The sequence below is a fragment of the Felis catus genome, chromosome B1 (genome assembly GCF_018350175.1).
Source record: "Felis catus isolate Fca126 chromosome B1, F.catus_Fca126_mat1.0, whole genome shotgun sequence".
Lineage (NCBI taxonomy): Eukaryota > Metazoa > Chordata > Mammalia > Carnivora > Felidae > Felis > Felis catus.
Window position 1 is genome coordinate 42350295 of NC_058371.1, and position 25420 is coordinate 42375714.

The 25420-nt window shown below is 39.8% G+C and overlaps 1 protein-coding gene across 1 annotated transcript; it reads right to left on the reverse strand.

Annotated features, from left to right (window-relative positions):
* Positions 1–23425: 23425 nt before the first annotated feature.
* On the reverse strand, positions 23426–25159 carry LOC109499346 (60S ribosomal protein L15-like). The gene has a single exon (XM_045056959.1). The coding sequence runs from the start codon at positions 23869–23871 to the stop codon at positions 23473–23475; it is 399 nt and encodes a 132-aa protein (XP_044912894.1). The 5' UTR covers positions 23872–25159; the 3' UTR covers positions 23426–23472.
* Positions 25160–25420: the final 261 nt, after the last annotated feature.

The following is a 25420-nucleotide window of genomic DNA, read 5'->3' on the forward strand; positions in this document are numbered from 1 at the left end:
CTACATTGTGTAGTAACTCATTACAGAGTACAAATAAAATACTAACAATTGAAACACGGGTATTGTTACTTGCAGGATACTGACCAGTCGTGTTAAAGAACTAAAATCATGTACTCTTGTTTATTTTTTCTTTTAAAAGATGGCAGAAAGTGGGGCGCCTGGGTGGCTCAGTCGGTTGGGCATCCGACTTCGGCTCAGGTCATGATCTCACAGTGAGTTCGGGTCCTGCGTCGGGCTCTGTGCTGACAGCTCAGAGCCTGTAGCCTGTTTCGGATTCTGTGTCTCCCTCTCTCTCTGATCCTCCCCTGTTCATGCTCTATCTCTCTCTGTCTCAAAAATAAATAAAAACATTTAAAAAATTTAAAAGATGGCAGAAAGTACTGTCAGTCCCACTGCTATTAAAAAGCAAGGCCATCACTAGAACACAACTCTGATTTTATTTGTAAACGAAATGAGCATCTGAGAACTTAGCAATCTCTTAAAGTTACATAACTACAAGAGCTATAACCCAAGTTACTGTCCCTTTGGTTGCACAGCATTACTGTATACCATGGTACAAGAGCATACATTTTGGAGCAAAACGAACCTGTGTTCAAATCCCACCCCCTGATCTAAGGCAAGTTACTTACACTCTTGTGGCTAAGTTTGCCCACTCCACATCTGCAGTATATCTTCCTCTTTCTTCCTTCCTACAAAATGCCATTTTGTTTAGTTTCTTGGGTGCAGATTTAGGAAAAGTTTTTTTTTTTTTCTAACGGGGAGAAACAGCTTTTCTTTCTGCTAAGCATGGTTTCATCTGGATGTGATTTCTGAAATGTAGCAACCATCATATGCTCAAAAAAGGAATGAGCCCAAGATAGAATTAAATACCAAGACTACAGAACAGAAATATGAAAAGAACCCAGATTCTTGACCCATCTTTGAACCATTAAGTTAAGTAATACCAGAGTTGCCCTACCTCTGAATTAACTACTATGTAGCATAGTCTATTTGTTGCTGTTGTTTAAGGTATTTGGTGGGGGGGTGGGGACTGAGGGGTTCTGTTTCTTCCTGTTGAAAGCATCCAGCTACATGATACATTCAGAATATCACTCTAAATATAAATTTTGAATATCTAATTCCTTGATTTATTAAATGAAGATCATAATTGCTATTATCAATGAATTGCTACAAGTTGATGAGATAATGTTTACAAATTATTTAACATGGTATCTTGTACAAAGTAGACTTCCATATGTGATAGCTACTATCTCCCTAGACCAGTGTTACTTTATTATATTACCCTCTCTGGGCACCTGGGTTGCTCAGTGGGTTGAACATCCCACTCTTGATTTCGGCTCAGGTCACAATCCCAGGGTTGTGGGATCGAGCCCCGTGTCAGGCTCTACACTGAGTGTGAAGCCTGCTTAAGATTCTCTCTCTACCTCTGTCCCTTTCCCCAGCACACATACCCTCTCTCTAAAAAAAATCTTTTTTTTAATTTAAAAGTAAAAATAAAAAAATAGAAGCATAACCTGATATTAAATTGGAAATTACATTTGAGATACCGAGAAATGATAGATATCATATTTCAAGGTAAGATAATAGACCTAGGTGCAAAATCCCAAAGATTTTATGGATTTTTTGTTGTTTTTAAAGCAGATCCACTTTTGAAACACTGGCCTACAATTACAGTAAAAAGCTTGAGGAAGGAATGTCCAGGAGTATTACCTTGGAGAAAGCTGTGATTCGAATTCTCCTGGCTACCTCAGACACAGAAACACTGCAGGTGGGAGAAACATTCCCCTATCACCTCAAGTCAAGACAGAATCAAGGAAACTAGTCAGAACGCTAAATATATGTGACCTGCAGGACACAACAGAATGGAGAGAGAGAGACAGAATTTTAAGTTCTGAGAAATATAAAGGGTGAAATAAGAACCTGCTACCTGCTGCTGGTAGATGAGCTGAAGAGAAGCTATATTGGGTTTGAACTTCTTTGGGGCAAAGGGCACAGAAGTATTTCTAGTGAACTGGATATGGACTATCCATAAAAAAAAAAAAATAAAAGCATATCTGGAATTTCCCAATAAGGCTACCAGCAAAGGCGATTTGGCTTCAGCAAAGAGAGGCTGAAGTGTTGCTATCTTCCTGGAGACTAAGGAAGGAGAAATTGACAAGCCACAAAAGTGTAAATCATCCATCTCAAGAGAAGTGTAGTCAGCCAGGGATGCAGGACAGAAGAGTCTCTAAAGAACCTATGAAGCAATCACACAAGACAGAAGCATGTGAGCTCCTTTGCCAGCCCCAGAGGCATAGGGCCATGCCACTATAGCACTGTGAGAGGTCTCCAGCTCCCTTAGATCTCTCCCTCCAGCCCCGGCATGCCGCTGGCCTATTGCAAGTGGGAGAGAAAACCACTTCCAATGAAGATGGAACCTTTCACTATTGCATGGCTTTGGCATTCTAAGTGTTGAGTCTGTTTTGTGATATAAAGAAACTTTAGGCCTTTTAATTTCTTGGACCCTATCCAAGTTTTTATGTAGGAGTATGGAAAAAAATACCATGATGAGCAGGTTTAAAGGGAAAATAAAAGTCAAGTACAGTTGCTTATATGTTTATACCCCATGAGTTCAGCTTTTCGATGCACCAATTACACAATTTCCTATTATACACTCATTATGTGCTCTGCACTAAGATAAGTGTTTCAGAGATGAATAAAATCAGATACAATCACCATCTCACTAAATTGTATAGTGCTGAGGGTACCAAGAATGGCTCTTATCTGTTATTGCATCCACTATAACAGTTACCACAAGGTCTTCTTTCTGAAACTTTGCAAACTGTTGATGGTGTAGGTATGGCAGTCAAAAAATAATTAGAAGTTCTGAGTGCTAGTTAAAGTTTTGATATGGAAAAGCATCAGTGAGACACGGCCTAACCATCCACCTTTTCTGATGTTTCTTTTGCTTATGTGTAAATAGAGAGGGAATGGGCTGGATAAGTCACATAATACTTTCTAGGTTTAAAATTTTAAAATCCTATAGCGGCATTAGTCGTAATAACCAAAAATTGGAAACAACCCAAATGTCCCTTAAGTGATGAATGGGTAAATAAAATGTGGTGTGTTCATACAATGGAATTTATTGGCAATGGAAGGGAATAAAGTACAGATGTATCCTCAGAGATATTGTAGGTTCGGTTGCAGACCACCACAATAAAGCAAGTTTTGCAATAAAGCAAGTCTGATGAATTTTTTGGTTTCCAGTGCATATAAAGGTTATGTTTACATCACACTGTAGACTATGAAGTGTGCAAAGCATTATTTCTAATAAAATAATGTATGTACCTTAATTTAAAAGTACGTTATTGCTAAAAAATGCCAACCATTATCTGACTTTCAGCGAGTCATAATCACTGGTCACAGACCACCATAACGAATATGAAAAGTAATGAAAAAATAATTATTTAACAAATAATGAAAAAACTTAAGATATGGTAAGAATTACCAATATGTGACACAGACATGACCTGAAAAATGCTGTTAGAAAAATAGCACCAGTGGACTCACTGGATGCAAGGTTGCCACAGACTCTTCATTCACGGAAAAAAAAAAAAACAGTATCTGACAAGTGCAGTCAGGCAGAGCACAATAAAATTAAGTGTGCCTGTATTGGTACATGCTATAACATGGATGAACCTCTAAAATACTATGCTAACTGAAACCAGCCAGACACAAAAGATCGTATATGATATATTTCCATCCCTATGACAGTCTGGAATAGGGAAATCTACAGATGCAGAAAGTGGTTGCCCAGAGCTAGGGGAGAGGGATGAGCCAGAAAAGGGGGTGGCTGGGAAAGGATATAGGGTTTTGTGAGAAGTGATAAGAATGTCTTCAAATTCACTGTTGTGTTGGCTGTACAATTCTGGGAATACAGTAAAAATCACCGAATTTACAAATTAGTGAATTTTCTGGTATGTGAATATAGGTCAATAGTGCTGTTTTGGGGTTTTTGTTTTTGTTTTGAGAGAGAGAGAGGGTGCAAGTGAGTGAAGGGCCAAAAGAGGGAGAGAAAATACCAAGAGAGGTAGAGAGAGAGAGAGAGACAGAGAGGTAGAGAGAGAAGTGGTGCTCACCTGAAGCAGGGCTCCAGCTCACCCAGAGGAGTCCAGCCCAATGTGGGACTTGAACTCATGAACTATGAAATCATGACCTGAACCAAAGTCAGATGCTTAACAACGAAGCCACCCAGCCACCTGTGCTATTGTTGTTTTAATCTATGATTTCTATGTATAAATTAGAGGAAAATGTCAGAAAACACATTGAGTTAAATAATGTAGGAAGAGCTCAGAGGAAGTGAATGTGATAAATTTATTTTCTAATAACATCATACCCATTAAAAGAGAGGATATCTTTGTTAATATTTTTATTTGTTGCATCTCAGTAATATATGTAATCTATAATTAGGTATGATTTATCAGAAAGAAAAAAACTCTCTAACTCATAGTACTACTTAAGTTCTGAGAGGAAAACTGTTCTCATCATTAATGGGTGAATAATTAAAATATACAGGTGTTCTTAAATTTAGTTTTTTTTTAATTTCTTTTAGCTTTTTTAAAGGTGAAAATAATTTCACCTTGATCTTCTATTAAGGAGAAAGAAAAAGGACACATGTATTGAGCTCCTACTATACACTAAGCTTTATACCAACTGAGTTTACATATATCATCTGATTTACTCCTCATAGCCACACTAAACAAAGGTAGAATTACCCCAATATCACGGAAGAATAACTTGATGCTTAGAAAGCTACATTATTTACACAAAGATGCGCATCAGCACTCAGTACATTTGGATTTAATTCTAAGTTATTAAACTTAAAAAAAAAACAGAAATTGATGTAAGTTTCAACTATCTCTGTCTTTATCTCTGCAATAACTCTCTGTATAACCTGTCACATTCAGTATAAACTCCCCAGCCTAGCACTTGATGCCTTTCCTAACCTGGCCCTATTTCTTATTCTCTCTCAGGACTTGGGTCATAAATTCTTAAACCTATCATGGTATTTTCTTACTGTCCATCAGCTAGAATTTCCTTCCCACTTAGATAAGTTCCATTTTTCCTTAGTGGAAGATGGTAGCTTGAAGTCAAGTGTGTATTCTGACCTGTCTGAACATATTTGCTAAATGATGGACAAGGCCTTCAGAGCTGAATTTTCATGAATAATTGGGGCTGGAAGAGGGGAAGAGACATAGCACATGGGTTTGAGACAATACTTGCCCCCTTCTAGGCCCATGGACTAATACTGAGCTCTATGAAGAGAGGGATATCAGCAGAAGCAATAAACAGCTCTTTTCTTGAGAAGCCACAGCATTCCAGAACCCAAAGAGTTTACTTCAATACCCAAAGGTATTGTAAATGGGAAAGGTGGAGGTATGTTCATATCCTCAGGGAGGGGAAGAGGAGGGGAGTTCTCCTGATCCTTCAAAATGCCAGTGTCACTAGGTGAAAGTATCACTCAGTGCCAGCAGGCATTGTTGGCTCCATACCCTTGTTATATTCTGCATAGTTGTGGGAAGAGCAACAACGTCACTAGGAGTTATGAGTGACCACTCCTAAGTGACCTCACAGCTAACCAACATCAACAAATATGAACCTATGGACCTGAGAGACCAGGGAGCACACGTGAAACTGTCTCTGTTGATTCACAGAAATACTTGGATGAGATTTTGCAAGGGACCAAGTTCCTCCTAATGTGAGAGAGCACAAGTCAGTCAAGTTGAATTTAATATCGTTAATGTGACTCATTAGCATGCATAGGTGATAGATGGCAGGGAAACACTGAATAATAATTTGAATTCTATCCACTCCACCAAATGTATCTGTCACTCTACTCCATGTTTCTCTCTTCTCCATCTTGTATTGTTCTCTTTCTTTTGTGCAATCTTTTACAGATAAATAGAAATTCATCAGGGCTAGTAGTCATACACGTTGCTTTCTTTATATTGGTCCAAATGCCTAGCTTCAGGATTATTTACTCCAACTTTTCCAGTTTATGGTCACAGCTCATAGAAGTTAAGTCACTTCCCCAAGTTACATCATATAGCTCAAGTGAAATGGAACACCTGAAGGGTATTCAGGCTGTCCTAATTATAAATCTTTTTTTAAAAAATTATTCCACATTCTTTACTTGTTAATTCACTCATCTTGCCCAAATGCAGCTGGAAGTGCTATTAAGCAGCAAAATGGCTAAAGGCAGCTAGTCTAATGGAAAAGGAAAGGTTATTAACAATGATTAGGTATCTACTCTGTATAAGGAACTGTTCTAAGTAATTTCCCATTTAATTTGCTTGGTCTTTATAACAACTCGTATAGATGGTACTATCATTTTATGAATCTAGGTCTGTCTGATTAAAACTCCTTGCTGAAGAAACCACAAAGTATGCCATTGATCTTTGAATAATCAAGAGGCACCATGAACATACAACTTTCTTGTGTCTGAGTTTTCAAAGATGTGTAGATATCATCACAGTTCAAGTAGCAAAGATCTGTCAAGCATCTCTCTAAAGTGCATACTTCCCAAAGTAAACCCAGTGGCTATTAAGATTTGACCAGAGATTTTGCCAAGAGATTGGGATGAACCCAGAAGAGATAGTGTGAAGAATTCTTAAATTCCTATCACATGTGTATAGTTTCTATGTTAGCAAGGAAGCAGCTTTGATCTAACGAACAGATAACCCAGGAAGTAATTTGGAATTCTTTGGCATATCTATAGCATCCTCAGGGCAGAACATAAGGGCATGTCTGTTATTTTGATTCACGTGAAAAGAGCAACATGGGCTCCAGGCAGTGCTAAATTCTTTAGCTTCCAATTTGAACAGGGCAGGAAGTAGCTAAAGATTAACAAAGTAAGCAAACTTGTTTTCTGTATAAACCTATGGGTAAGTTTGAGGCTAACTGCAGGAATTCTGAACTCTTGGGTTTGTGCTGTGTGGTTTCCATAACAACTAATGACAGAAAATGAGGCAAACCGGCATGACTCATATGAAATGTTTCTGTCCGGTTCTCAGAGGCCAAATTTGGTCATTGGGAGACCTTTAAGAATACAATCATCTCTTTCTTACTAATCACACTCAAAGGGCAAAGTGTTCCTCAGCCGGAGCGGCTCTCTCCACCAGCCACCAAGGCGGCAGGCCCATTCATCTGTGGGGAACAATGGGGGGGTCCCTACAAGTCACATTTGGCTAACCCCTCAAAGATGGTACACATCTGCATATCAGAGAACGTCAGAGCGTGCACGGAGACTGACTTGGGCCAGGGCCACTGGGAAATGGACAGCAATTTTTAGCGCGAGGGTCAGTATTGCTGCATGAGCCAACTTCACTTCTATTGGATCAGGGTGGAAGTGGATGTAAGGAAGAGAATGAGGGGGCTGTTCTAGGTCTTAAAAGAAAGTCTGAGGTTTACAGTGTGCAAATCACCTCCCCACCACCTCTAGCCTACCACTGCTGTAAGTCATTACCAGGGCTCCCTCTCTGTCTTCACTCTCTGCTGACCTGTTTTGCTATATCCCACGGATTTTGCACACAGCCTCTCTCTTGGATGGATTCTTTTCCTGTTCTCTACCTCTAGCCACCTTTTCCATAATTTTTATCTTTTCCACATCACTGATTAGGGTCTCCCTTAATGCTCATTGCCACTATGATTCCCTTACCTTCTCCACTTGCCCCTTAGCCTATCCACTTTGCACACGGCAACCACGGTGCACTTTTAAAAATATGTGCCCAATTTGCATCCTTCTCTGTGAAATACTTCACTGACTTTGCGCCGCTTGAAGAGTGAAGTCCAAACTGCACGAGCTCCACCCCAGACACCAGGCTTGTCTTCTCTGCCAAGCTGCCAAACCAGCTCTTGTATCAGAACCTTTGCATGCCCAGACCTTTCACACACTCAGGACCTCTGTCTCTTCCTCCCATCCTTCACCTGCTTGAGATATCTTTTAGATCTCACTTAGAAGTCCTTCTCTTAGTAAGGCCCAACATAAATGAGGTCCTCCCTGATACTGTCTTTCATAGCAATCTATACTTCAGACCTATCACCATATTCTGAAATGATATATTTATTTATATCTGTGACTTCTACTTACTCATGCAAACCCAACTTCTTATCCATGCCTAGCACAGTATCTGGCTACACATATATGAGTATGTAGAAACTATATACTATATACAGAGCACTTACATTGAATTTGACTCCTCTCACTTAAACAACAGTGGGGGGAGGTGTAGGAACTTTGAGTATTAGTGGAGTATTAACTCTCCTAGGCACTGCTTGTCCTCAGGTAAAAGAACAAAAACACAGCACGCAAAAGATCTCCCTTACCTCACGATGTTTGGACCCTGATGAATCACGGGGAAGGCTATTCAGAGAAGGTTTGTGATGCAAGATCTCCATTATTTTATGCACAGAGGAAACCACCACACTTGTTCTGGCGAACCCTGGTTTTGAATCATTTCCTGTTCGCTCTGGAAACGCCTTGAGTGCGGACCAGACTTACTTGTGACAGATGTCAGTCCTTAGCAGGTTGATTTGCCTCTGTGACATCAGTTCTGCACTGCAGATTAACCTCCATAATCCAAGTGCATTTCTCAGGGAAGCCCTGGGGTTTGAAATTGGTGAGTCAGTTTGAGACTGGCTAACACTGGAGGTCAAAGAGGAGTTCCCTGAAAAACATTTGGCATGGTGATAATCTGCCTTTATTTTTTCTAGAGCAGTGGTAAAATTACAGAACAAGTTCATTCAGAAGGAATTTTAAACATAATACAAGATGATAATTGAAGTCTTTGGAAAGTGAAATGTTGATAGTTTCTGTTCCAATGTCTTCAGATGGAAATAAGGATAAAGGGATTGAGAGCAAGAGGACTAGAAATGATTAAACAAGTTCTTGGGTAGCTCATTCATTCGAGAATGAGCCTCTGAAATAGGTGAAATTCTCTCCATTATCAAATGAGAAAAATGAAACCAAAAGGTTAAGTGACTTGCCTGGTGTCACAGAGCAAGGGAGCGACGGAGCCTGGGTAGAAACGCAGTGTGGCTCCTTCAGGCCAGAACCATCTCAGGGGGATCCAGACTTGCATTTAACCCAAAGAAACAGTTCACTTCCATATCCAGTATAATCGAAATGTTGAGAAACAATGTGGAAATGTTTTCCTTTCTAAAATATTAAGTTAGAATAATTGGAATGAAGTGTGCCATTCTCTTTATTGGATAACAGGTTTTAGCATAAATCATGAAAGTGACATTTTTGTAACTCAAAAGCAGTCAAATGTTGGCAATTTCAAATTGCATTCGTCTTGAGTTTTCTGTGTCTCCTGACATTGCTGTAGTTTATTTCTATTTTTAGCACTTAACACATTGCCAATTACATAGTAGAAACCCAGTAAATGTTTATTGAGGGAATGAACAAAGCGAAGTTATGCTAGCTGAGATACAGACATCCTTGCATGTTACACTTTTTACACAGAGATAAAATAGATAACAGAGGGGCACCTGAGTGGCTCAGTCAGTTAAGTCTCTGACTCTTGATGTCTGCTTAGGTCATGGTCTCACGGCTCATGAGACAGAGCCCAGCACTGGGCTCTGCACTGACAGCAGATCCTGCTTGGAATTCTCTCTCTTCACCTCTCTCGGCACCTCCTCTGCTCATGCATAAGCCCTGCACGCACACACACACTCTCTCTCTCTCACTCTCCCTTTCTCTCTCAAAATATATAAATAAATAAACTATAAATAAATAAATAAATAAATAAATAAATAAATAAATAAAATAGATGGAAGCTTTCTAAAAGTATCTGGTACATGTGGGGTCCAGGGTCAGGAAGACAAGTCAGACTTTCAGCTCCCACGTTCATGTGAGACCTTGGACAAGTTATTTATCTGCTCTGGTGCTGAGTTCCTCAGCTGTAAAGTGGGGCTGACAGTAGATACCTGCCAGCATTATTTCCCGGATTGAATGAAATTCCATTTCTACCAAGCCAATCTTACAGTGGGTTCTCAGCAGTGCAGTGTTATTCCTACTCTGAAATCACCATTTAAAATTAATTGTTACTACATAATTCTTCAGGGAAAAATGTGGATTCCTAAAAAGTTTTTTGTTTGTGACTCTGTCTTCAGCTAAGCCACAGTGATTAAAATGCTTATAAGGCAATGGAATGTGTCAAATTATTTTTTAAATGACCATTCAAATAAAAATATAGAAGGAAGCAATATTTCCCAAGTATGAATTGCACGAATACCTTAATATACTAGTACAGCCTGGTAATATCAACAAATTCCAGAAAGTAAAAATTTAGTTGCTTTTTCTCTGTGGGAGAGGTATCTTTGTAATAAGAAATTCTATTTTAATGCTGTGAAAGGGTAAACTTCCTGTGTTCTGAGTTCACTATCATTGCTCCGCCCTGTGAAGATGATAATGGTCAGCAAAACAGAGCTATTTTGGTACCAAGTAAGGCTGCAAAATCTTCCTCATCAGCAAAATTGAAAGGAGAGGCAAGGAAAAAGCTTTTATGTTTGCAATTAAATGGGTCTCCTTTGATATTTAATAGTAAAAAAAAAAAACAACAACAAAAAAAAACAAAGCCTTTTGTTGATTTAAAACAATCTGGTATTTTAGGGAAAAAAGACAATTCACATGGAAAAATACCTTAGATTTTGCTTTATTGCTACAAAGATACACTTAGTGCAAAAAAGTTAACTATATTCTTCACAGAGGAAGATCTTCAGATTATTTTTGGCCCTTCTTTTCTTGAGTGGAAATATCCGGAATATTGTTCATTTGTTTGTTTTTACTTTATCACAAAAAAGAAAAAATGAAGATCATAACATAGGTTTCATTTTTGGGGGGTTAATATTGTGTTTTTTATTTTAAGGAATTGAAATTCAGTACCTATTCTCTTTATTTACCATTTAACAAAACTTTTTATTTACTACATGCAAGACACAGCCCTCAGCTCTGAGGACCCAGTGACCTACAAGAGAAAGTGTCTTGCCTTCATCAAGCTTATATTCTAGGGGACCTTCTCCCATCCTGATAACTATGATCCATGTTTTATTGTAATTCTTGGTGACACATTAGTAAAATGACCTGGCTTCTCTATGTATTCTGACCTGCTCTACCTACACGGAGTAGGGCATACACACAAACATACATACACATTTATTCCATAATCAAGCATATTTTGAGTTCAATTCAAATTCAACCGAGCGAGTATTTATTAAGGCCCAATTCTGTAACAGACACCAGCCTGGAGTTTGGATGAGTTAGATCAAGTCTGAGTGAGTTAGACCATGTCTTTCCCTCAAGGAGCTCACAACTGGGGAAAACACTGATGCACAACCCTGAAGTTTAGAAGCTACTTCCGCTCGCTGGGCAAACATTTGACTCAGACCATAAGGGATGGAGAGGATTTGAGTGTGTGGAGGAAAGGGTGTTTCAGGGCCACCACTGTGGTCCTGCTGCATTGGCATCTCCTGGGAGCTTTTCAGTAATGCAGAATCCCCGGCCTCCACTGACCTCCTAAGTCTTCTGAGTCTTAACAAGATTCCCGGGTGATCTGTAGGCACATGAAAGTTTGGGAAGCTCTGGGTTAGAACACAGAGGATGAGGCATGTGGGGTCTGAAGGTAGTGCCTGGGGCCAGCGAGGCCACAGCACAGAGAAGGTGTGAGTGACTGCCAGGTGCACAGAGTGTGAGAAAAGATTATAGTGGAGTCAGCGTAGACATCTCCAGTCAGACTAGGGCATGAGCAAATTCCAGTTATCAATGCTTCCCTGGGCACAAGCACACTCTTCCTTTTCTAGGTTATTATTGCTATCTTGTGTTTTTTTCGTTGCTAGTGTTTACTGCCCTAAGTTACCATTATTTGTTTATGTATCAGTCCTCCTCCTGCCCTTCCCCCAACTGCATGGCAGATATTTTCAAGCAGAACCTATTCATCTTGTGTCCCTTGAGCCATGTTTTCAGAAATGATTGAACTGACCTAGTAAGTTCTAGCTATGCCATCATTAAGAGGAGGCCATGGCTTATTCCCAAATTATGTACAGTTCAAAATTGTAGTTAGACAAAGCTGTCAAACATATATTTATTTGTTTGTTTGCTTACCTACTTAGTTATTCAATACTGATATTACAGAATGCCCGGCATTTCCTGCCTTCCCTTCCTGGTACCTGCAAATTTTTCTTTTCTCCTGCCTCTCAGACTCTCTGTCCCTTTGCCCATCTTACTGCTCTGGCCAAAGCATGTGGTTGTTGATTAGGTCATCAGTAACATACTCTGCATATGGATCACATTCACAACAGAAAGTAAGATTTCTATTTCCACTGACACCTTAAAAATATTACTAGCAATGAATGGCAGAGGATGGTGGGGAGAATGGCTAGCCGGTGTAGGAGGAGTTAAGGCTCACTGAGTGCTTCCTAAGAAATGAGTTCTGATCCAGAACAAGAAGTGGCATTCACAGAGGGAGAACTGGGTGAGGGTGTTCCATAAAGACAGAGTGAGTGAAAATGTCAGAGAGGAATGCTTTATAACACATTGCTGGTGATAATTCATCTGGACTGTAATGAGTGTCAAATAAATAAACACAGTTTTTTATTGAGTCCATGTGAAGGGGATGAGGTAGAGACACTAAGAGAGATGGAGTCATAAAATGGTTTGCATGCCAGGCTGATGGAGTTGGACTTGATTCTGTAGGCAGTGGGTAGACTTTGAAAGTTTTGAGCAGGCAAGTGATGTGTATGGAGTGGCAAATTAGAAAGCTAAATCTAGCTATCATGTAAAGGGCACACTGAGAGGTAAAAGCTGAAGGTAATGGCCTCCATCAACAACAACAGTGCTCTAGTGGACTGTGATAGAGGTCCAGGCAGGGTGACCAGGACATTGGGAGGTCCAGGCAGGGTGACCGGGGCATTGGGAGAAAATGACTTATTAGAGAAATAACACTGAGGATTAAGCCAGTGTGCCTCCAAGTTCTGTTGGTGTCTCCTCTCAAAATATCTCTAAAATCCAACTACTGCTTTCCATCTTCACTCCCATGCACACCAATCTGGGCAACTGCAGTAGCATCCTAAAAAGCTGTGTACTCTCATGCTACTGCTACCCACTGGCCCTTTCTACAAAATACTGCCAGACTGACCCTTTAAAGACACAAACCAGAATATTGCCTTTCTCCAGCTTGAAATTCTTCAGTGGCTCCATTTACATGATAACACAATGCAAAGTCTGTAACCTGGCCCCAGAGGATTCAACCCTGTTTCTGTCTCCATTTCCAGCACAAGCCATTCTTTCCCCTACTCTCTGGGCTCCAGCAACACCAACTTGTTTTCATTTTCTTGGACAAGTTATGCTTTTCCAAACACAAAATCTTGTCATAAACTAGTCCCATTCTTTGAAATTCTCTCTTCTTTATCATTTGTCAGAATACCTTCTACTTATCCTATACACTGAGATTTATATTGCAAGCACCAGTAGTATTTTGAAAGTCCCTAAAAATAATTAGGAAATTGAATAATGCCAACATTTCAAGAAAGGGGAATACTCTTAAGTTTTGTTATAAAAATCCATCCCACATTTAAAAAAAATTATGTTTATTTATTTTTGACGGAGAGAGACAGAGCATGAGTGGTGTGGACAGGCAGAGAGAAAGAGGCACGGAATCTGAGGTGGCTCCAGGCTCTGAGCTGTCAGCACAGAGCCCGAGGCGGGCCTCAAACTCACAGACCCTGAGATCATGACCTGAGCCAAAGTCGGGGGCTTTACTGACTGAGCCAACCAGGCACCCCCATCCCACATTTTAAAACTTTTTTTAAAATGTTTATTTATTTTTAAGACAGAGCATAAGCAGGGGAGGGCAGAGAGAGAGGGGGAAAGATGATCCAAAGAGTCTGAAATCTGACAGCACAGACCCTGATGAGGGGTTCAAACTCTCAAACTGCAAAATCATGACCTGAGCTGAAGTTAAGAGTCAGTTGTGGGGCACCTGGGTGGCTCAGTCAGTTAAGCATCTGACTTTGGCTCAGGTCATTTCTTGCAGTTGCATGAGTTTGAGCCCTGTGTCAGGCTCTGGGCTGACATCTCAAAGTCTGGAGCCTGCTTTGGATTCTGTGTCTCCCTGTCTCTCTCTGTCCCTCCCCCACTTGTTCTCTTTCTCTCTCTCTCTCTCTCAAAAGTTAAAAAAAAAAAACATTAAAATTATTTACGAGTCAGATGCTTAACTAACTGAGCCACCCAGGCACCACAACTATTTTTGAAATTATAGCAAAATATACATTTTACTATAAAATAGTAAAAAATTTACTATTGTAGCCATTTTAAGAATATAATTCAGGAGCATGGAGTGTAGTCACATTGTTGGGCAACCATCATCACTATCTATCTTCAAAACTTCTTCTTCTTTCCAAACTGAAATTGTACCTATTAAAAAACGAAACAAAACAAAACAAAACAAAAAACCTCCCTACTCCTTGCTCACCCAAGGCTCAATCTCTGAATTTGAGCGCTCTAGATATCTCAATAAGTGGCATCAGACAGTACTTGTCTTTTTGTGACTGGCTTATTTCACAAAATAACGGCTTATTTCACTGAATAATGTCTTCAGTATTCACTAGTGTTGTAGCATGCATCCAAATTCCCTTCCTTTTTAAAGCTGAATGATATTTCACTGTATGTGTATACCACATTTTGTTTATCCATTTATCCATCAATGAGCATTTGGGTTGTTTCTATGTTTTGGCTATTGTGTTTTGTATAACACTATTTTGAGCATGGGCATACAAATACATGTCAGAATCCTTGCTTTTAATTATTTAGGGTATATGCCCGGAAGTGGAATTGCTGGATCATATGGTAACTCTGCACTTAATTTTCTAAGGAAACGCCATACTGTTTTCCACAGTGGCTGCACCATCTGCCATCCCCACCAGAAATGCACAAGGATTGCAATTTCTCTACATCTTCATCAACAACTTATTATTTTCTGTTTGTTTGTTTGTTTGTTTGTTAATGGTAGCAATCCTAATCGGAGTGTAGTCGATACTGCATTTTATAAACAGTTATAGATTCAGGTATTAGAAGGCCTATAATCTCATTTAGTCTCAGTCTTTAGTCTCAGTCTCTTACATTATTAAGAGGACTGAAACCAGCAAGTTAAGTGACCATGACCCAGGTCAGAATAGGGAGAAAACCAACTCTCCTGATTTCCAATGTTTCATAGAGCCTTTGGAAATTGGGGAATCAAAAGTGTTTAGCATCAGAGTAAAGGGTACATCAGGGCTGAAATCAAATCAAATATGGGATTGAGAGGTAAAATTCTTATCTGGTACTTCCCTGAATTCTTAGGAGGTTAGAACAACATTGGAAAAGTTGGTGACCCTCCCAGACCCTCAGTTTCCTCATCTATAAAATGGGGATAATAAAACTTGCTTTGCAAAAATATGGAAAAGATTAAAAGTATTCAGCATCCCGCTTGGCCCTGACACTGTGAAGGGACTGAACAAAACTCTCATTTTTCCCTCAACTGCCAATATCCAATGTAACAGCAGGCACTTGTTAGGTGCTAAACCAAGGCTTGCTAACTTGCTTTAACAAGAAGCAGGGTCTAAAACTGCCTTAGGCTTAGTTTTATTCTGGTAATTTCTTTCCAATTTCAGGTGGGTTCCAACAAAAGGTCAGAGGAACAACAGAAGCAGATGGCCTTCCTGAAGCGCCTGCCAGAGGAATTCGTTGTGTGTCTTAGGGGTGATGTCTCCACCCATCACACAGCTCAGAGGCTCAAGGGCAGATCCCCAACATTGTCCATGTCCCTTCCTGAGCACTCCCTGGTGCAGACTACAAGTCTGACAAGGAAAATGTGCTGTGATCATCACAAGGGGAGAAAGCAGCTGCTCTAAGGTGGAGTCTATTGTCAAGGCTCTCCTGGTAACAAAAAGAGGAAAAGGCCTATCAAAGCATTTCCTGCCCACAGGAGCCATGTGCTTCCATTAATTCTTCTCCCCAGTCAGTCTGTCTCCCTCAGGCTAATGTCTCTCCATGTCGACCATCCCAGAGAACAGAACAGGCATTTTTAGCACTTAATTTTACACCCGTTCCAAACTGTGGTTTTTAACGAGAAAGACTGGCTTGGATGTTCCGTGATGTGTACATACACATTTTCATAGGGAATGAAAGAGTGTGGTTGGGGCAGTTAGGATTTTTCAGAATTCTGCCCATACCTGTCAACTGCTTTGGCAACAAGGAGGTGAAGTCGCTGCCTTCCTGCACTATGGAGGGATTCGAAAAAAACAATGAATATTCTCTTGAGTGTGACATTGGTAAAATTTGCACTTTATGGAAGAGATTAGCTAGCCATGGGAGTCAGTGGAAAAATATTCCCAAATGAATGACTAAGTTTTGTGAACGAATTCACTAGCCATGGGAGTAATTAAAAAAAAAAAATCTAAATAAGTGAGTGTGTTTTGCAGACTGATCTGGATTTAATCTCAGGGAAGCAGGCCTGGTGGGTGACTCTTATGATTAGGTAATGTCTAGTTTCTTACACTGCACCCCTCTTCTGGAAAGGGTAATGTTACAAAGAAGGTGAGTGGTGAGCATGGTGTGTACAAATAAGGGAGACCGAAAGGTAGAATTTGGCAAATGACTATCTAGCCCTTTCATGGTGAGACCTCTTATGTACTGATATGGTAGATGCAAAAACCAGTGGAGAAAAATCAAGGTGCCCTGGCCAGCATCCTGCCTGTCACCAGATATGGGAGTCAAGTCATACTACAACATCTAGCCAATGGATGGCCTGGCAACTGACCACAGATGTAGGAGAGAACCTACCAGAGAATGGCTGAGGACAGGCCAGAAGAACCCCCGGGGCTGCCCCACAGAAGCAGGAGCTAAATAGAACTCTTGTCACTCTAAGTCACTAAGTATGGGGATGGTTTGTTCCATAGCCAAAGCTAAATGTTGCGGTGGTCAGTAAGTAGTAAGAAGTCTCTGCTGTGAGGCTAGTTCTTCAAACCTTAACAAAGATGAATCGTCCTCAGAACACTCTCCCCTTTGTTTTCACTAATCACTTGTCCTCCAGCTTGGCAGTTAAATTTCTCCTATGAATGAATAAGTCGGGGGTCGTTGTTTATATTGTGGACTGCAAACTTAAATAGGATGAGTGAGTCTTTCTGAGTCTCTCAATCTCCATGCCCATGGTATTGAGTCTCTGGTCTTTCTTGGCCGAGGGGCAGAGTTTTCCACAGTGACACACCCAGCATGTCCCTGTCCCGCCCAAGCTAGCTACCAGCTTTGTGACATTTGTCTAGAATTTTCACAAACCCCTTATGACAGTAACATTGAACTGTTACATCCAAAGAGAAAAAAGATTCAGCTTCTTACATTGGTTTTAAAATAATAAGAAAAAGCTGTAAAAGAATGAAAGTTCACCGAAATAGGCGTGAAATCTAATCAGCAAGATACAAGATCCCAGTCTTGACATCTTTCAAGAATAATGAGGATTTCATTTGCTAGGCTGGGTAATCATGGAAGAATCACATGTGCCCTCTTGATCCCATAAGAAAGGTGAAGGTGCCAGTATCTGTGACATCCAAATGTATGCAGAATAAAAAAATAACACTTGTTTATGCCTACTCAATGTGACTGATCAATTTAAAGTTAAAAACCAGATACTCAGATTGTTAGTTTGCTACATATTATCCCACACTTACTTGGCTGACTTATTTGAGTCAATTAAATGATTGTTCATTGACACATTAATATTATCTTAATTGGTATGATATATATAAATATACATTTTAAATATATATAGAAATGTATAGAAAAAAATATATATATATATTTCCAATCGAAATTAGCTAATAAGCAATGGCATTTGATTCCTAAAAACATGTTGCAGGCTTTATTCTGCAAAGGTTCCCACACTTCTCATGCACAGATTATGGAACTCTAAATCTGTTCTATTCATTCTGAATTCCTTGCTATATAAGGTAAGATATATAGAATTACATTTGTGCTCAGCACAGTCTGTTTTCAGTCTGTATTTATCACTTGGAGTTTTTCAACCTTTCTGCTCTCATCCCCCCCTACTTCACACTTACCCAAATGAAATGCCAAAGTTGTGGCAGTGACTGGTTATATACTAGGACTCTGAAGCTAGAAAGAGAATGGAGGAAAACAAGAACTTTTCAGTTTTAGACTGTAACCAGAGATACAAAAATTGTGTCAAGAACAACATGATCAGCAAACTCAGTTCACAGATGTTCGCAGAACTTGCTCACTTCCACTGAACATTCTGAAGCCATTCATGTATAATGAAAAGCAAACAAAGTGCTTAGTGGCAGAAATGCACCATGGCAGAATGCCTTCCTGACATGACTCTTAACATGAACTATGGCTTGTGCCAGGGTTCAGTCACTTAACACTAATGGGCCTCTGTTGGCTACTCTCCTTTGAGATGTTAAGGAGACAAAAAGGATGCAGATGATTGCATGTTCATTTCATATATTAATAAGTTGATACATCACATCAAACATTTTATGTTTATGTGAAGTGTGTGCATTCATTCAACAAACATTTAGTAAGTGTCTAACCCATGTTACGCTCTGTGGTAGATGCTTTGTAATGTTCAATAATAAGCAAAGCACCATCCCTGTCCCCAAGGATCTTACCCTATAAGTACTTAACTTCTGACCATTTTTACATACATTCTTTTATTTTGTGCTTGTAGCAATCACAAGAAATAAGTACAGAGGTGTTATGAGTTGAATTGTGTCCCTTCTATATTCATATATTAACATCCAAACACCGAGTACCTCAGAGTGTGACAGTATTTGGAGATACGGCCTTCCAAGAGGCAGGTAAGTGAAAATAAGGCCATTAGGTGGGGCCCTAATCCAACGTGACTGCTCTTCTCATAAAAGGAGAAGAATAAGACACAGAGAGGGAAGACCCTGTGAAAACACAGAGAAAAGATGGCTATCCACAAGGCAAGGAGACAAGCCTCAGAAGAAATCAACCATGCTGACACCTTGAGCTTGAACTTGTAGCTTCTAGAACTGTGAGGAAATCCATTTCTGTTGTTTAAGACACCCCATCTGTGGTACTTCGCAACGGCCACCTTAGCAAACTAATACAGGAAAGAGGTATTATCCTTGTTTTATAGATGATTAAGTAAGGCTGATAGAGAGAGTAACCAATTTACTCAAAATTTATGTACCTAACTAGTAAATGGCAGAGGCAGGATTAGAAGCCAGCTCTTCCTACACCCTCCACATGGCTCTGTGTCTCTTTCTGTTGTCTACTACACCACACGTTGAACGATCTAGCCATCTGACAGCCAAGACCACTGCTACAAAAAGTTGGGAGAAGCTGTCTCTCTTTAGCACACTACCACCTTAGGAAGCTTTCTCCTTTACCAATTTCAGACGTCCTCTTATCCCTGGTTTCAATATTCCTGTTCTCCTACCCACTCTCCCCTTAAAATTAAAACCATGTTATCTCAGTGGAGGATATTTGCTGTTAGGAAGAAAGTGTTTTATTAAGTGCTTGTATGCTAAGTTATCAGTGATTGTTGGTGATTAGTGCTAAACCTTCCTTTTTTAAAGACTAACATTAAAAAGAATAATTTGCCTAAGAAATGATTTCTTCAGGATAGCAGGCAAGTAGTAAATATACTTATGGAGGGGGGCAGGGGGAGAAAGTCCTTCTATTCATTTGGAAAATGTATTATTATTGCTAAGTTTATGTGCCTTATGGAAGTTTAGCTAATGGGGGTCAGGGGATTTCTTAGAATTTATGAGCAAAGGGAAAATTATGGTATTTGATTAGATGAGAAAGAATAGAAATAATGTATTACAGGATAAGGTGCTAATCATATCTTGAGTCAACAGTTAGTTTAGTCAAAAATGTATCGAAGCCTGAAATGTTCATGGGGAGACATGGGTGATATAAAATGAGCCACATGCTCACACTGCACACAGTTGGTGACTTTAATCCTAGGTCAGTGGTTCTCAATCTGATTTTGCAGCAAAATCACCTGGGGTGTGTTTTAAGAACAGGAATAGCAAGCGACCAGCCCCAGAAATTTTGAATCATTAAATCCAGGGACCTGGATTTTAAAATGTTCCCCAGGAGATTCTGATAATAGTAGGTTTGCAAACAACTGCAGGCAGAGCTGTTCTACATTTATCAGTCAGGAAAGATACTTGTACACAGCACTTCTATTTACTGTGGCTCCCATGGCTTTCTGGGATCTGTGGGATTCTCCAATATTTTTCAATGATAAATCCTAGGCATAAATAACATGGACAAATTGCAGAAGAATAAGAAGAGAAGGTAGTGACAGGAAGCAGATTTTCCCCTGGCAAAACACATACGTATCAAAGTAGACAAATATCAGACTGAAACTCAAGGGAAGAAATCACAAAGAAGATATGGAAGCATTAGTCTACACACAAGGCAATTATCAAAATTCAAGAGAAATTATACTTTCCTCAACATATGTTCTTACGTGGACATGATTTTTCAGTGAAGGACAGAGTCAATATAGTAAGAAAAACTTTAATGCCAAAAATCAAACCCTCTTTAAGTCTTCTTTAAGAAATGTCATCAACAGAAGATCCAACTGTAACATAAGAAATGGTCTCCTCAAAAAACTAAAAATAGAACTACCCAATGACCCAGTAATTGCACTACTAGGCATTTATCCAGGGGATACAGGTGTGTTGTTTCAAAGAGACACATGCACCCCCATGTTTATAGAAGCACTATCAACAATAGCCAAAGTATGGAAAGAGCCCAAATGTCCATTGATGGATGAATGGATAAAGAAGATGTGGTATATATATACAATGGAGTATTACTCAGCAATCAAAAAGAATGAAATATTGCCATTTGCAACTACATGGATGGAACTGGAGGGTATTATGCTCAGTGAAATTAGTCAGAGAAAGACAAAAATCATATGACTTCACTCATATGAGGACTTTAAGAGACAAAACAGATGAGCATAAGGGAAGGGAAACAAAAATAATATAAAAACAGGGAGGGGGACAAAACAGAGGAGACTCAGGGAGAACAGAGGGTTACTGGAGGGGGTATAGGAGGGAGGATGGGGTAAATGGGTAAGGGACACTAAGGAATCTGCTCCTGAAATCATTGTTGCACTATATGCTAACTAATTTGGATGTAAGTTTTAAAAAATAAAAAAATAAAATTAATAAAAAAGAAAGAAATGGTCTCCTACATCTGACATTCTCTGCAATTAACTGTGGAACTTTGTAAGAACACCCATTACTGGGCCCAATGCCCAGAGTGATTGGGAACAGGAATCTGTATCTTTAAAATGCTATAGGTGAGAGGCACCTGGGTGACTCAGTCAGTGAAGTATCCAACTTCAGCACAGACCATGATCTCGCAGTTCATGAGTTCAAGCCCTGCGTCCGGCTCTGTGCTGACAGTTCAGAACCTGGAACCTGCTTCAGATTCTCTCTGTCTCTCTCTCTCTGTCTGTCTCTCTCTCTCTCTGTCTCTGTCTCTCTCTCTGTCTCTCTGTCCCTCCCCACCTCACACTCTTGTCTCTCTCTCTATCAAAAATGAATAAACATTAAAAAAATTTTAAATGCTATAGGTGATTGTGATTCTCACCAACAGTGGAGGCTGTCTCAGTGACTCCTTCATTGCATGGATGTGGAAGAGATAGTCAACTATCACCAGCTGGCCCAGCATGGGCACCCACAACCAAAGAAGAGGTAGGCTCTTCAAAAACATAGATGGATCCACCGAAAGTTATTTTCCTCACATTCTGCCTTCAGAACCATGATTAATGATCAAAACTTTTTAATTACCCTTTTGTTTAAGAGAAATTCCTGCCACACATAGAATACCGTTTGATCCAGAAGGAAGTCCTACCGTGTAAGGCATCAGAGTTATTATTTCCCATTTATGTCAAATCTGAAATCTGGAGGAGGTCACAAACATGGTCCAGTCAGATCTAAGTTTTTTCCCCTTACAGATGAAATCCAGAGATGGAAAAGAAATTTGCTTAAGGCACAGTTGGGAAAAACCCCAGAACCTCTGCCTCAGTCTGGTGGTGTTGGCTCAACACCATGCTGCTGCCCGCAGACGAGGAAATAAAGGCTCAAGAACACAAACTGACTGTAAATGGTATTTGTATGTGTGTGTGTGTACATATGTGCACGTGTGTATGTGTGTATATATGTGTATTTGTGTGTGCATGTGTGTATATATGTGTATTTGTGTGTGCATGTGTGTATATATGTGTATATGTGTATGTGTGTATGCATATATGTCAATGTGTGCATGTATGTGTGAATGTGTGTTTATGCATGTGTATGTACGTGCACAGACATGCACACAGAGAGCCAATGTTCATAAGGGGGAGGGAGGAGAAAGGTGGCTACAAACAAAACTCTCTGACTCCTCAACAAAAGTATTTCTGACTTTTTTGAATCACTGATAAACCATATTGGAACAGGATGTCTATTTCCAAAATTCTGTAAGATGGTTTTGCTAATACATAACCAACCAAACCACTGTCAATGGGTACATACATTAAAATAGAACACATTTGTGTATATCAGTAATAAGCACTTAAAATATCTGGAAACTTTGTAGAAAAGTTATGTAAGTGAAGAGAGAACTTAGTAGCCATTTCTTTATAATATCTGTTAAATCATAAGACTATTATAAGGTCAAACATAGTTTAAAAATTTAATTAGGGAGGGGCGCCTAAGTGGCTCAGTCAGTTAAGCAGCCGACTTTGGCTCAGGTCATGATCTCACAGTTAGTGAGTTCCAGCCCTGCATCAGGCTCTGTGCTGACAGCTCGGAGCCTGGAGCCTACTTCAGATTTCGTGTCTCCCTTTGTCTCTGCTCCTTCCCCGCTTGCACTCTGTCCCTCTCTCTTTAGAAAATAAACACTAAAGTTTATTTTTAGATAAAAAAAATTTAATTAAGGAATATACTAGTTTCAGTTTCCCCCAATCTGGCCTCCCAACCCTTTTCTTCATTATCCCTTCTATTTCAACCTCAGCTTCCACATAATTGCCGATTGATTACTGAGCCACAAAGGTCCAATATGGCTTTGCACTTCAGTAGACCAACAGAGTTCTGGAAGAAATCAGTGTAAAATCTAACCGTGTATTCAGCTGCTAGACAGAGAGTGCATTCTTTTTCTTTTTTTCTTTCTTTCTTTCTTTCTTTCTTTCTTTCTTTCTTTCTTTCTTTCTTTCTTTCTTCTTTCTTTCTTTCTTTCTTTCTCTCTTTCTTTCTTTCTTTCTTTTTCTTTCTTTCTTTCTTTCTTTCTTTCTTTCTTTCTTTCTTTTTCTCTTTTTTTTTGTCGTACATTGTTTATTAGGTAAGAATTTTACAAGAATTATTTTATTAGTGGTAATGGCAGATCTGAAGAGTATTGTGTCTTCTCTATTCCTCATAGTGAAAACCACCAATGGTGTGATAGAACTGTCCAAGGCCGTGGCTCTCATGGTCTTCAGATGTCAGCCTTTCCATCTTCCTGAGCTTGTGGACTGGTTTGTTGATCCACTGGGTGTCAGGCTTTCTTCTGATAGCTTTACGGAATGGATCAATGAGGATAATCTCAAAGAATTTGTATGTGGAATCTTCACTAACCCAGCAAGAATTCAGGACTCTCAGAGTCCCACAATGGCATCCAGCTCTCTCCTCTGTGACAGGCTGAAGGCTTTGGGCAAACTTTAGCTGGATAACCTCATGAAGGACAGGCTTGCCATAGGTCCCACCCTTAGGGACTGGGCGTTTGTGGCCACCACATGGCACACGAGTCCAATAAAAGGACTCAGACATCAGACTGCTTCTTCCTCCATAGATCCTGGATGCACTTGTAAGCTCCCATCTTTGCTTACCTGTGAGATGCTGGCTGCAGCCAGACAGAAAGGAGTATATTATTTTTCAAAATATTAATCATACCTTTTCCTAGGTTCTGATACAGAGTAGCTAGGCAGTAAATGCCACTCTTCTATTTAAGGTCCTTAATGATTCTCTATTACCTTCAGAATAAAATTAAGACTCAAGATTGTCATTTAAAACCTAGTTGCCTTTTTAATTATTGCCCCCAAATGCTTAGGCCCATGCCATACTGAACTGCTTAGAGATTCTCAGACAGTTCACACTTTCATGCCTTCTTTCCTTTGCAAACACTATACCCAGATACTGAGATCAAATTTTCCCTGTCTACTCTCCTTACTAAATCCTACATTGAAACTTCTCCATGGACTCTTCCAGGATCTCCCCAGATTGGGTTAGATTTCCTCCACTTCTGCTATCCCCCAAACACACACAGACAGAAACCCCCCTCTCCACACACACACACCTGTGTTCTCATAGCATCCTGTTTAAACTCCTATTATATATCTCACTGCTTTATATTTATTTTAAAATATTTTCTGGCTTCTCTGATAAGGAGAACAGGGATCTATTCCAATCATAGGGACCCACACATATGGTGCCTACTATATTTTTGTTGCATGAATGTATAAGATATAAACCTAATTCCACTCTACAACTCCTTATGTGCAAGAAAGGGAGTGACCAAGTAACATGCTGTTTTGGGAAACCCTTATGTGGACTTTAGAAGGGTAGATGAGGTACTACGAAAGGCCATGTAATGCCTTGGCTGTGGATTAATTATTTGTTTATTAGACTAGGCTTTCCAAGGGAACATCAATTGCATCCTCTGACTACCCTCTAACAATGGAGGAAATAGCAGGCACTGTTATACCCTGGGCCCCTTTATCAGTAAATCCCATCTACTGGAGGCTCCTATAGATATAAACCCTCTTTGCTATGGGCCATAGTGATGAACACAGGAGCTCTTCTCTGAGGGAATAAAATCATGAATCTACAGTTTCTTATTTCCCCCAATGAGCAAATGGAGACCCAAAATGCTGACTGACAATGGGAAGAGATGTTACATGTGATCTTTTGTTCCAAGTGTTAACCCAGGTGTTATTTTAACTGAAGACTTGAAAGGCTACATTTAAGACTCTTTGATACAATTAAAATGAATAAACTATGGGGGTGCTTGCGTGGCTCAGTGGGTTAAGCGTCTGACTTCAGTTCAGGTCACGATCTCACAGTTCATGGGTTCGAGCCCCGAGTTGGGCTCTGTGCTGACAGCTTGGAGCCCGGAGCCTGCTTTGGATTCTGTGTCTCCCTCTCTCTCTGCCCCTCCCCTGCTCATGCTCTGTCTCTTTCTCTCTCTCAAAAATAAGTAAATGTGAAAAAATTTTAAATGACTAAACCATGAAGTTCCTTGTATAGAGCAAGTGCCAAATAAACAGATAAGAGTCTCAGAGCAGATAAAAGTGATTTCTCAGAGGCCATGCCTTCCTGT